The 12,422-nt window shown below is 50.5% G+C and overlaps 1 protein-coding gene across 1 annotated transcript; it reads left to right on the forward strand.

Moving 5' to 3' along the window:
• The first annotated feature begins 1,781 nt into the window (after positions 1–1,781).
• Positions 1,782–7,684, forward strand: Gdf2 (growth differentiation factor 2). The gene is made up of 2 exons (XM_021628278.2): positions 1,782–2,306; positions 5,132–7,684. Exons 1-2 carry the CDS (start codon positions 1,964–1,966, stop codon positions 6,082–6,084), a joined length of 1,296 nt encoding a protein of 431 aa, XP_021483953.2. The 5' UTR covers positions 1,782–1,963; the 3' UTR covers positions 6,085–7,684.
• The last annotated feature ends 4,738 nt before the right edge of the window (positions 7,685–12,422 follow it).

Genomic DNA, 12,422 nt, shown 5'->3' on the forward strand with positions numbered 1-12,422 from the left:
TTTTGGCTTTAAGAAGAATGAAGTGATTTTGCATAGACAGTCCTCTTAGGCCTTGCTCTTCAGTGACTGTGTTCACTATCATTGAGACAACCCTGCTACACTCTTCGAAGGGGCCGCTGGTCAGGAAATTCATAGGCAGCGCTGGTCTTGACTCAAGCAACTCTCAGCTGCAAACCTGCAGTTGCCTGTGACCTCTGAGACACGTGCACTTTGTGTGGCCCTCATGCTCAGTCCCTTGAGTGTGGAAGGGGTCCTACTGACCTTAGAGGCTGTGGCACATCGTGAGGTTAGCCGCCTCATTCTCCAGCTCCATCTCCTGGGTTTGGATTTGTTCCCTTCTCCCAGCCCTGAGACTTCCTCCATGGAGTGGGGGCCAGCATACTCCCTCCCCAACCAGTGACTCCTCAGCTGTCCCCTTCCCTTCTCCGCCTCATCGTGTCCCTAAAAGGGTGGGGACAGGTTCCGTCTGGCAGCTCCTGCTTTCACCCTCCCATGCCAAGATCTCTAACCACAGCCCGCCATGGCCCATCCTGCAACGTCCTGAACTTTCTTGACCCCCCCCACCTCTCCCCTCAGGAGCCCTGACAGCACAGAATATCATACCTCACCTTCCTTGGAGTAGGCTGCCACTCATCCCAAATATTTCCAGTTGTCTTCTTTCTGTGCCACTTGTGATGGAATAGAAGGAGGCCAAGCACGGGGACACCTCTTTTAAACACCATCATGGCGCTATCATAAGTGGCCTTCACAGGCTAGGCGCCATCTCTGGGCATGGGATGAGTCTCTGAACTGCCCAGCTGCTCCTGTGTGCCCCGGCTGCTGTGTGGGTCTCCTGGCTGAGCCCTATGACCCAGGTGATTTCCCTGCTGACATGAACTAAGTCATACTCCTAACACATATGCACACACACATATACATACACATTTACTCACACACACACTCACACACAAACACACACATCTACACACACACTCACTCTCTCACACACACGCGCGCACACACCTGTCCATGTGCACTTGCACACGCCAGCACCACCCAGATCAGGGACAGGGCGGGTGCTCAGACACGTGTTTGTGGTACTGCGGAGCAGCTGGCCTAGACAGAGCTTCCTCCTCCTGACAGACCCAGCTCAGTCAGGCCCTGCACTGGAAGGTAGCTTGAACACCGCCTGCTGGCAGGACCCATGCGTGTGCTAACGCATCTTCTCTAAGTCTCTACAGCTATGCTCCTGAAAGGGAAGCTTTCAGGAGGAGAGGCCTCAGCTTGGAGGGGCAATGGGGGGGGGTTGACTGGAGTCCTCATTGTTGGCTGTGAAGCCACCAGGTTCCCTGGGTGTTCTGGGCCTGTGCACACTCCATTCTGAGCACTCAGAGCTCTTTCCTCAAGATGGCGACGCCTAGTTACACTGCTGGGCCCCAATACCAGGAGGACCAGTCTCGCTCTAACCCCGATGCAGTCCCCACCTCACCCAACCTTCCTGGCCCCCACACTCTGTGCCATCCTCAGGGGTACCTGGTGAGCTTTCTCTATTTATGGAACTTTCCAGCCTCACTTCCTGAAGTCAGAGTTCCTCTGGTCCAGGGGAATGGCGTGCCCCCTGCCTGCATAGTCTGCTGAGCCAAGCCAGCAAGGAAATGACCCAAGATCCTAATTAGGGTGGATGACCCCCCGGAGAAATGCCGATCCTTTACAGTAGTCAGTGTCCTTCCCAGCAGCCCTCGCGCTTGTAAGATGTTTATACAGTCTTCATTAAAGAGAGCTGCCTTAGATAAGGGGTCCGAGCGTGGCATCCACACCCAGATAAGAAGAGTGGGAGACTGTCAGATTGCTGGGGAGAACCGGAGCCCGCCGCACTCCCTGCAGAGTAGTCAGGGGGATGATGTGGGCCTGCTCCTCCTGGGCTCCTCGCTGCACCTAGTGGCACACCACCACAGCCCCACAGCCCCCCCCTTCAGGGCCCAAGATGTCCCCTGGGGCCTTCTGGGGGGCCCTGCTCATGCTGTTCCTGCTGGTCTGTCTCGCACACCCGAAGCCGCTGCAAAGCTGGGGCCAGGCATCCGCCGGGGGAAAGGAGCGCAGCTCGCTGGGATTGCCCGGAGGTGGCGAGCAGGGCATCTTTGACCTGAAGATGTTCCTGGAGAACATGAAGGTGGATTTCCTGCGAAGCCTTAACCTCAGCGGCATTCCCTCCCAGGACAGAACCAGGGCGGAGCCGCCCCAGTACATGATCGACCTGTACAACAGGTACACTGCCGACAAGTCAGCCACGCCTGCCTCCAACATCGTGCGGAGCTTCAGCGTGGAAGGTACCGTGCCTCCTCCAGGGTGCCACGGGGTGGGACGTCCGGGGACGCTGTCCCCACAGTGAACTGGCTCTTCTAGGTGGGGAGCCACTGACCACAAGCAGAGCCTCAAGTTTCCACCGAAGTGAAGGAATAAAACAGGGTGAAAACACAAATTTCCAGCCCAGCATCTGTGTATGTCTAACGGGCTTCCCGACAGAGTAGTGCAAAGTCATCAGGCCTGTCCATCTACACGGCGCGAGCTGATGCGCAGCCCAGCTCCCGCCTCTGGGGCACATAGCCACTTACCACGGTAGTTACCAAGGACGCCAGGCTTCTGCTTGCTTCTCCCCCTCCCCTTCCCTTTCTTCTTCTCCTCCCCCCTCAATTTCCCATCTTTTGCCTTCAGTCTCCCTTGCTTTCCTTCCCACCTCCCCTGCTTCCTTTTTCCTCCCTTCTCAAGTCTTCCTCTTCCCTCTCCTCCCTTTCCTTTCCTCTTGACTTCCCTTCCTCTTCCTTTCCTACCTTCTTCTCTCCCTTCCTGTCTTCTTCTGACTTAGAAATAGATCACTCATTGAACCTGCAATAAACATATATTTTTCAGCCCTGAGGGAAAGCCATTTTCTCTCATGTAGAGCACTTCTTAAACCCAGATCGTAATCTTCATCAGCAAAGCAGGCAGTGTGTCTGTCCAATAAGTTTTCAGTGTAAGGGTCCTTGGTGTAAGAAGACCAGAAGACAAACAGGGAGCTGAGGGCTGTAACTGGTAACTCAGAGAACACCAGAATCTGGGTAGTATGAATTACTGGGGTTGCCAGGGCTGAGGAACCCAGGCCAGGCACCCTTGCAAGGTCATGTCACTGACCCTACATCCTATACAGAAGCAGCTCCCTTCTCCTGCTTTGCCATCTCCCTCTGAAGGACCAGGTTCTCTCTCGTTCTGGGCCAGAGATCTGCAAATGCCTAGGAGGCCCAGTGCAGGGCCACAGCCAGCCCTGGCCATGTCTGTCCAACCTGCAGAGCATGTACGTGTCTAATGACACAGTCAGCATGCATGCTTGATGCTCCTGAGTTTTCTCTGACTGCCCAACAGAAGTTTCATGGGAATTTGCCTTATTTTTTTTTTAATATTGCTTCATTTTTGTTTGTTTGTTTGTTTGTTTTCAAGATAGGGTTTCTCTATGTAGCCATGGCTGTCCTGGACTCACTTTGTTGACCAGACTGGCCTTGAACTCACAGAGATCTGGCTGCCTCTGCCTCCCCAAGTGCTGGAATTACAGACTTGTGTCACTGTGCCTGGCTGGCTTCATTTTTTTAAAGACATATAGGTTGCAAGTCACGAGGTCCCTAGGATTGACCGTCTATGATCTCTGCCTAGGGGAAAGGCTGCTGGTTTTTGTTGCTGTTGTTTCCTTTAAATTTCGGCCTAAATCATCATATTCATGGGCTGATATATGAAGCCCAACCAGAGACACCAATCCACCTACATATATGTCACTGACACATTGGCTACACACATTCAGCAGCAGCAACAACATACATGTGTCCCAGGAAACGTCTATCTAATCCCAGTGGGCATGTGATTTCTTGTGTCTGCTGCAGTAAGAGCACCTTAGGCCATAAATGCAAAGGACAATTCGTACTGCCAGATCCACCAGAGTGTTCACCGGATTACTAGGGAGCTGGAACCATGTGTCTATGAGGAGTGAGGAGACTACGGAAAGCCTGATTAAGGGCCACCTGCTTTGTCACAGGCGCTGGGCTTGCATGGGAGGGGCACAGAAGTAGCAACTGCGCAACAACTTTTGGCTCCTGACTGGCCTGTAAGTTCCATGTGACACCTTGATAAAAGCAAATTAAGATGGGCCCCGTTATACAAGAGAGCAAGCTGAGGCACCAAGAAGCTCAAAACTATCCAAGGATAAAAGCCCAGTGAGGGCCAGGGCCAGGACTGACACCTCCATTCCTCATTCATGCTTCTAAATTTCCCAGTTTCCTTGCTCACGGTCAAGCTCTTGCCGTGCCTGCGTCACGTACTGCACTTTAGCAAGGGCATGCCTGCAGACAGAAGGAGCACCGTGTGCAAAACTATCTGTGCCTCCAAGAATCCACGGGCTGTACCAGAACATGGCTCCCAAGAATAGGCAGTGATTGAGTGTGGGCAGGCACTCACAAATGGCAGTGTCTGTGGTCAAGCCCTGGCCCAGGAGCCATGGGAAACAGACAATTATGAGGCCCCATTGTTGCCTAACACGACAAATCTGTTAATATGAAGATACTTTTTACAAAAAAAAAAAAAAATCCACATCCACTTTCACTTTTGATGAAAGTTATTAACAGCATTCCAAATTATTTAAACATTCCAATGCTGCAATGTTTTGCTTTATCTAAAAATGGACTTGGATTGCCCCTAGCCAGAACTGCAGCATTTTCACTCTAAAGCCGACAGTGTGTTTTCTGTCCTGCCTTAGGTGAGGATGCCGATTACCTGCATGCACTCTGACAGTTAAACGCTGTGGATAGGGATCTCCACATGTGTAAAGTTGAGATAATAACTATATTCTCCCAAACTCATAGTGGAATGCCAGGCACACACTAGGTGATCAATAAATAGTAGATACTGTTAACCGTATCTGGAAGTACCTGCTTCTGCTCTCCCTGGAACAATCCCAAGAGAACCTTCCCAAATGCTCTTCTACTAAGGTTCGAAGTGACCCAGAGTGGAGCTAAAAGTCACAAAATCTATCATCCTAGACATCCCTCAAAGCAAACCATGAAGTTTAGTTTAGCTTTGGTATCATGAAAATGGACACTGGGTATCATAAAAACGAAATGTGTTTGCATTTCAGATGCTATATCGACTGCTGCCACAGAGGACTCCCCCTTCCAGAAACACATCCTGATCTTCAACATTTCCATCCCTAGGCATGAGCAGATCACCAGGGCTGAGCTCCGTCTCTACGTCTCCTGTCAAAATCATGTGGACTCCACCCATGGGCTGGAAGGGAGCATGGTCATTTACGATGTTTTGGATGTAGATGAGGCTTGGGACGGCGCCTCGGGGACCAAGACCTTCTTGGTATCTCAGAACATTCAGGATGAGGGCTGGGAGACCTTGGAAGTGTCGAGTGCCGTGAAGCGGTGGGTCAGGGCAGACTCCACAACCAACAAAAACAAGCTGGAGGTGACGGTGACAAACCATCAGAAGGGCTGCGACACACTGGATATCAGTGTCCCTCCAGGCTCCAAAAACCTGCCCTTCTTTGTCGTCTTCTCCAATGACCGCAGCAACGGGACCAAGGAGACCAGACTGGAGCTGAAGGAGATGATTGGCCACGAGCAGGAGACGGTGTTTGTAAGGACATCCAAGAGTGGTTACCAGGAGGCAGGTGGGAGCCACGAGGAGGAGGAGGAGGAGGGAGCAGATGGCCGCACAGCTGTAGGACCGTTTTTAGCTAGAAGGAAGAGGAGCACTGGGGCCAGCAGCCACTGCCAGAAGACCTCTCTCAGGGTGAACTTTGAGGACATCGGCTGGGACAGCTGGATCATCGCGCCCAAGGAGTATGACGCCTACGAGTGTAAAGGAGGTTGCTTCTTCCCGCTGGCTGATGACGTGACGCCCACAAAACACGCCATCGTGCAGACCCTGGTGCATCTCAAGTTCCCCACGAAGGTGGGCAAAGCCTGCTGCGTCCCGACCAAACTGAGTCCCATCTCCATCCTGTACAAGGATGACATGGGGGTGCCGACCCTCAAGTACCACTATGAAGGAATGAGTGTGGCAGAGTGTGGGTGCAGGTAGTCCTGGCACACCCAGCGTGGGGGTGCAGGAGAAGGAAGAGGTCCTGACAGGCCCTGCATCCCCCTGGCCACGACAGGGGCTAAGCTGATATGAACCCATCCTGGAGAAGGAAAGAAGCCACTTGCCCCTCCTGCACCAGTGGGTTCCTCTGCTGAGTTGACAGTGACTGGGGTGTGACCCTCTGTGGGCAGAGGCCCTGGAAAGGTTGATGGGTAGGGAGGAGGTGATGGAAAGGAAATTGGAGAAGAGATGATTTGGAGACAGCAGAAAACCAAGGAGAAACTAGCTGAAGATACAGGTGATGGGCAGAGTCAGGGAAGTTACAGGGTCCAGGAATGGGTCCAGGGAACCCATTCCAGTATCGTCAGGAGTGAAGGAGGAAATGGACTTGAACTGTCATTTCATGTTATTTCCCACACCCCACCCGAGATGTACACCGTGACCTCTGATTGTCGGTTGTAGAAACCAAAACTCTGCCAGGCAATTGCCATGACTCAGTGTTGGGATTCTACCCCGAGTCTGTGGGGCTCTGAAGGCTGGGACCTTCCCAAGTGTCCCAGGCAGTTTATCAGGTTAGAGCATCCTGAGGGAGTCACCAGATATGGGAAGCCTAGCATGAGGCCAGGCAGGACTGGCCCAGGTTCATTCCCACCACTATGAATAGGCTGCTTGCTCCATGCTCAGGCCCACTCTGTGGCCGTGTGATTTCTAATTGAAACACACCCCGCCCCAATAAATATCTCCAAGCAAATACAGAATGGAGAGAAGCAGTTCGAGACCTCAGCCCTCGGGCGCTCGCTGTGATCTGAGCCACCTTGACCAGGTGCAGTCCTCATATGTTTCAGGAGTCAGACAAGGCCCCTTGCAATCCTTCGTTCCAATCCTGTGACCAGAAGGGCTGCCTACTGCATGGGCCTCTGAAATGATCTACTCTGTCTGGCCAGCACCCCAGGCAGGTGCATTTCTTGCCTAAGTCTCCACAGAGGACAGGCTGGGGTCCAACTTTGTTGTGATTAAATGTGCTCTTGGTCAACTATGAAATGTGTCTATTTGCCTTCCTCAGTGACTTTCACTCAAGTGACTAGGAGTCCAGCTTTCCTGGGTGAGCCTCCTGGCATCTGAGGAGAGCTCTGCTCCTCACTTGCTGTCACTGACTCTGCCTACAGGTACCAGCTCCCTTGAGTACTGTGTCCCCCAGGGAGGACAGCATTTCCATTCCTGTGCTTCAACTTTCCATATGACTCTCCCGGTGGCTCACAGGACTGCACGGGGTAAGAGAGACAGTCCGATGCCCTTAGGGCCCAGGAGGGCTTGGAGAGATCTGGACAACTCTTATTGATTGACACATCCACATAATTTTTAAAAATGGTCTGCTTTAAATGTTTACATGGAATCAATGAACAACTCTTAACACTAAACACAATGGAGTGTTGTTTAATTGGTTGAGCTGGAGAAAAGGTAAGTTTCTAACACAAGCCAGGCAGCATGGTGTGGTAGCACCGTTCACAGATGGGGTGGGTGGTGACATCTTCTCTGGATCCTGGTGATGTTTCTGTGTGTGTGTGAGAGTTTTACATAGAAATAAAGTCTAACACCTGGTGTGTGCCTTTCCTGATTGGAAGGTTAGAGCTGCAGGCTCTCCAGTTCCCCAGCCCTGCTCACTTGCTGATTAACACCTAGGAAATGTGCCATTACTTCCCCTGGGGTTGGGAAGTCAGAAGGGAAGGACATGAAGCTTCCACAGGATAAAGGTGTGTGACATATGTACATCAGAGTCAGTGGATGCATTTGTGTGCATGTGTGCTCGTGTGTGTGTCTGTCTGTCTGTCTGTCAGTGCGCGTGCACATGTGTGCTGCCATGAGCGGCTATGTAGACAGAATTTTGCTGGAAGTTGGAGTTAGCTGCCCCATTTTAGTGCCCCCTCCTCCCTACATTAGACCAGAATGTCTCTCTCCAGGAGACAGATAACCTCAGGTTATCTCCCCCAGTGTTGAAGGGTGTCTCTGCCAGTGTCTGTCCACCCCTGTCATGCTCAGAAGCCCCTGTCTCCAGCCAAACCCTACCCACAAGCTCACCCCTGTTCTCCTTCCCCAGCCCAGTGTTCTGCCCACTCCCACCCCCAATTTATAGCTGCACAGCCCAAGCACCATCGCCTGTGAGGGAGGCCCCAAAATCTCGTACCACCCTCTAGGGCCTACGGGATGTTCCAGCTCTGGAGAGCACCAGTCCCTGCTCAGGGAAGCATCTCCCACCCCAGGGCTCTGCAGAGGACAAGGTTGGAACACCATGAGTTTCACTTAGGTGTCATAAAAAAAGTAGACAGCAGGCGATGCCCCTCTGCATGCACCTGTATTTTAGGTCCTGTCTGGGCTGCTGCGACAGAGGACTTCCCTTTCCAGAAGCACATCCTGATCTTCAACATCTCCATCTCTAGGCACATGACACCCTGTTACACAGTTGCCAGGGCCCACCATGGAAAGCTGACATCCTCCTGGCTTGTGCTGCTCATGGTCTTGAGTTTTCTGGAGATAAGACCATTAACCACTTGGTTTGGTCAAGTCTTGGGGAGTGAGGGGGAGACAACATACTCTGTGACTCAGGACAAACTGACGTGTAGCAGGACACAGGACAAAACACAGAAGGAGAGACTCAAAGTGAGTCTCTGGCTTTCGTGCCCCTGGATTATTTTCGCACAGCATCTGTCAAAACTTTCTCACCCATAGCCATGGACTGAAATGCGATCTGGCTGACCTGGGGTCGTTCACGTGGCTGACGCACCCACCTGCAATGCCACATTGCACACAGATGCTAGAGCACTTTCTGTGTATTGTAAAGCAGTCACTGCAATGTGCATGAAGACACTGAAGCCCAGGAAGCAGGGCCCTGTCCCTATGCTGCCCACTGACAGGCTGTCCTCTGCCTTTTATGAGTTTTCTCTGTGCTGGGGAAAAGGGGAGAGAGCTGAACAATGCCGAGAAAAATGTGTCAGACACATAGACAGGGGGACGTGTGTCTGGGAGCGGTTTCAGGCCTCATGAATCTATGGAGACGGAATCATGTTTGGATGTGGAATGCCTGCCCTAGAGTCTGATGACCCTGTTATTTCTGCCCTGGTATGTGCCAGAGAAGCCCCCAGTCAGGGAGTATGTCTTGCATTGTCCCAGCTTCATCTTCAACAAGGATAACAAGGAAACTGTGCCCCTACCTGAACGCAGGCTCCCCACATGGTTTGTGCTGAGTCAGAGGTACCCGGCTTAGATCCCCTTTCTGTCTTCATAGCAGTCCATGCTTTGTAGGTGATCACCACGCAGACAGCCATCGGCTCACCGCTAACCTTAGCTTTCCTTGGACACATCCTGCTCAGACAACTTCTGTTTACCAGGGAATGGACTCATTCCATTGTGCACATCCCTACTCACCAGAAAAGATGTCCCTGACCTGGAGCACCCTCAGCGTCCCTGCAACACCCTCTCACAAGCATCAGTTTTGACTTGATGGTTCCTTTAGTGATGATAGTTCCTAACACAGGAATTATCATTGACAGGGAATTGACAGGGGCTGTAGATAGGGCTTCTACCCCTTTGCTATAGCTGATATGTTAAACGTTGTGCAGCTCTGAGGGGTCAGGGACTTTTCTAGTCCGTCACTTTCTGGGTCAAAGTGTATAGAAAGCAAGGACAATAAACACTGATCATAAAAACCATGTGTGCTTTGGGGCATTCACAAACTTCCCCATTTTTTGTTTATGTGGCATACACATGTGTGTACCCATGTTCACGTGTGTGTATGCCTGTGGGGAGGGATGCTAATGCATGCAGAGGTCAAAGGTTGGTGCCAGGTGTCCATCAGTCTCCATCTTGAAGCAGGGTCTCTCACTTAAACCAAGAGCTCAGGGGTTAGACCAGCCTATCTGGCCAGCTTGTTCTGGGGACCCTGCTTCTGCTTCTATGTGCTGGGATTATAAATGAGCCACCATGCTCATCTGATAGTTATGTAGGTCCTGAGGGTCAGAACTCCTGTCCTCATGCTTCTATGGCAAGCATTTTATACACTGAGCCATCTCCCCAGCCAAACTTAGCCATTTTTAATGAAATAATTGATATGGTAGATAATTGTTTTTTTCATAATGTCAAAATCAGGCCAAACCAAGAAATGGCAGACCCATGTGACTCTGTGAGTAAGCAAGGCCTGAGAACCCCAAAGCATCACCGAAGAAAGTACCTGGGAAGGGGTGCTATTTTGTTTTACTGTTGCTTTGATAATATACTGACCAAAAGCTTCTTGGGAGGAGGTTTCTACTTTTACACTTCAAGAGTCAAGAGTGACTCTTGACCTTCAAAGGAAGGTTTGTTTGTAAAGTGAGATATCTCCCTTCCCTCTTTCCCCTCTCTCCCCCTCTTTCCCCTCTTCTCTCCCCCTTTCTCTCTCACCTCCCCCTCTCTTTGTCCTTCCTCCTCTCTCTCCTCCCTCTTTCCTCTCTCATCCTGCACCTTCTCCCTCCCTCATACCTGTCCGCTATGAGATGGGCAGAAATTTCTCTGCTTTCTTTGCTCTAGCATATTCTGTCAACAGGCCTAAAAGCAATGGAGCCAGATGAAAGTTCTGAAAACATGAACCAATATAAAACTTCTCTCCTTTAAGTCGTATCTGACAGTAAAGCACAACTGACAAGAAGGCCACAACATCAGAATATGGACAGAGGGTCGGTACACAGACAAATGGACGAGCAGATAGCTCTCCTACAGATGGACCTCTGTCTATATCCTAATTTCATGTCACCCAATCAAGAATTCAGTTTCCCAAGGCCTGTAAGGGCTGTAGGTAGTTTTTTAGCCCATACTCGGCAAGTCTGTGCATTTGTATACCTTTCCACCTCACATCCTTGGAGAGCATCTTTTGGAAATGTTGCCAAAACCCAACATTATTCTGGGTAGTCTTCACCCTCTCCCTGTCCAGAGCTTGGACTGGGCTTCAGCAGTACCAGATAGGCCCTCAGAGGAACTCTGATTGCACACTTGGAGTTGAGTCTTCCCAGGTGGAGGCTGAAAAAGGCCCAGCCACCCGAGAGAAGCCTTGTGTCTGTGGCTTTCCACCCCAGTCTGATTCTCACAGTAAGTCTGCCTCATTTCCATTGGCTGCAAACAGTGGAGTGATGAGACCATATGTCACTTGGGTATTAAACAAATCCTAATGAGCTAAAAGTATGTTTGTTTTAGCTAATTGACCTCTTTGGCCTTCATAAACCACTTGGTAAACATCTTCAGATAATGATTTCCAGAAATTGGCTTGTGGGTTTCCAGCTTAGAGTAAGCTTTCTTGTCCTCACCCCAAAGATCACCTTCTCTGGCACTCTACCACAACACCATGAGACTCTACCTGTTACCCACCAAGCCCAGCCAGTTCTGGGTATAACTCAAGACACTAGAATGGGGAAATGAGAAGGGGCCATGCCAACTGCTATTCTCTGTGTAAACAACACCCCCTACAGTCAGACCCATGGGGTACCTGCTGAATGATGGAAATGTGCCCACTAAGAAAGAGGTTGCCTGGGCAAAACAAGAGTTCTAAGTGCTGACTCTCTGGTAAATATTCTTTGATATCCAGAGAAAGTCAGTCACAAGCAAAAATCCATAGCACTTTCATAAGAAAAAAGGCAGAATATAGCAATGTGCCTGAGACGGGCTCGCAGGTGTGTTCCTGAGGGTATGAGAATGATGTGTGTTCTTCGTGTGTCTCAGACCACAGAGAGCCACTCACTTCTCGCTGAAAGCCCTGGGATGAGCCTCTGACTAAGAGGGGTCTCCACTGACAGTGAATGACACTCACTAGATCTCACAGTCAGCCTTATCTGATCTGAAATTATTGATTCCACGTCCGTCTAGCTTGTCACACCCTATACTGAAGTCCAGACATTTCATTCACCTTGTTGTGAAGTTGTGAGGAAACCTATATTGTAACTAGGAGCATAAGCAGAGTATAAGAAAAAACTTCAATCCCTGAGGCTGACAATGGCCCCAGACTCAGCCTTCACAGTATCTGAGATGATAGCCGCCTTTCCAGCCCCTTCTCACTATCTGTCACCTGTCCCCAAGTGAAATGGTGGGTTCAATCGCAATAAAATAAAATATATGATGCTTTTTACAAAGTACTCACCAGTAATTTCCAGACACTACAATGCTTTGTATTGCAATGTTTTTATATTTAATCTACCCAATAACTCACATAGTCTACTGAATAAGATTCTTTCCTAAGTCTGAATAAACAGGAGCAGAATCAGACCTCCAACTGCAACTGCCTAATTCCAGAACCACGGGTCACCCACAGCACTAAGAAGATG

Source organism: Meriones unguiculatus, chromosome 9, assembly GCF_030254825.1.
Source record: "Meriones unguiculatus strain TT.TT164.6M chromosome 9, Bangor_MerUng_6.1, whole genome shotgun sequence".
Classification (NCBI taxonomy): domain Eukaryota; kingdom Metazoa; phylum Chordata; class Mammalia; order Rodentia; family Muridae; genus Meriones; species Meriones unguiculatus.

Excerpts from the sequence above, each read along its gene's own strand:
- Gdf2 (XM_021628278.2), top strand. The coding sequence starts at position 1,964 with ATGTCCCCTGGGGCCTTCTGGGGGGCCCTGCTCATGCTGTTCCTGCTG. Across the intron at positions 2,307-5,131 it reads GCGGAGCTTCAGCGTGGAAG|ATGCTATATCGACTGCTGCC; the intron begins GTACCGTGCCTC and ends TTTGCATTTCAG.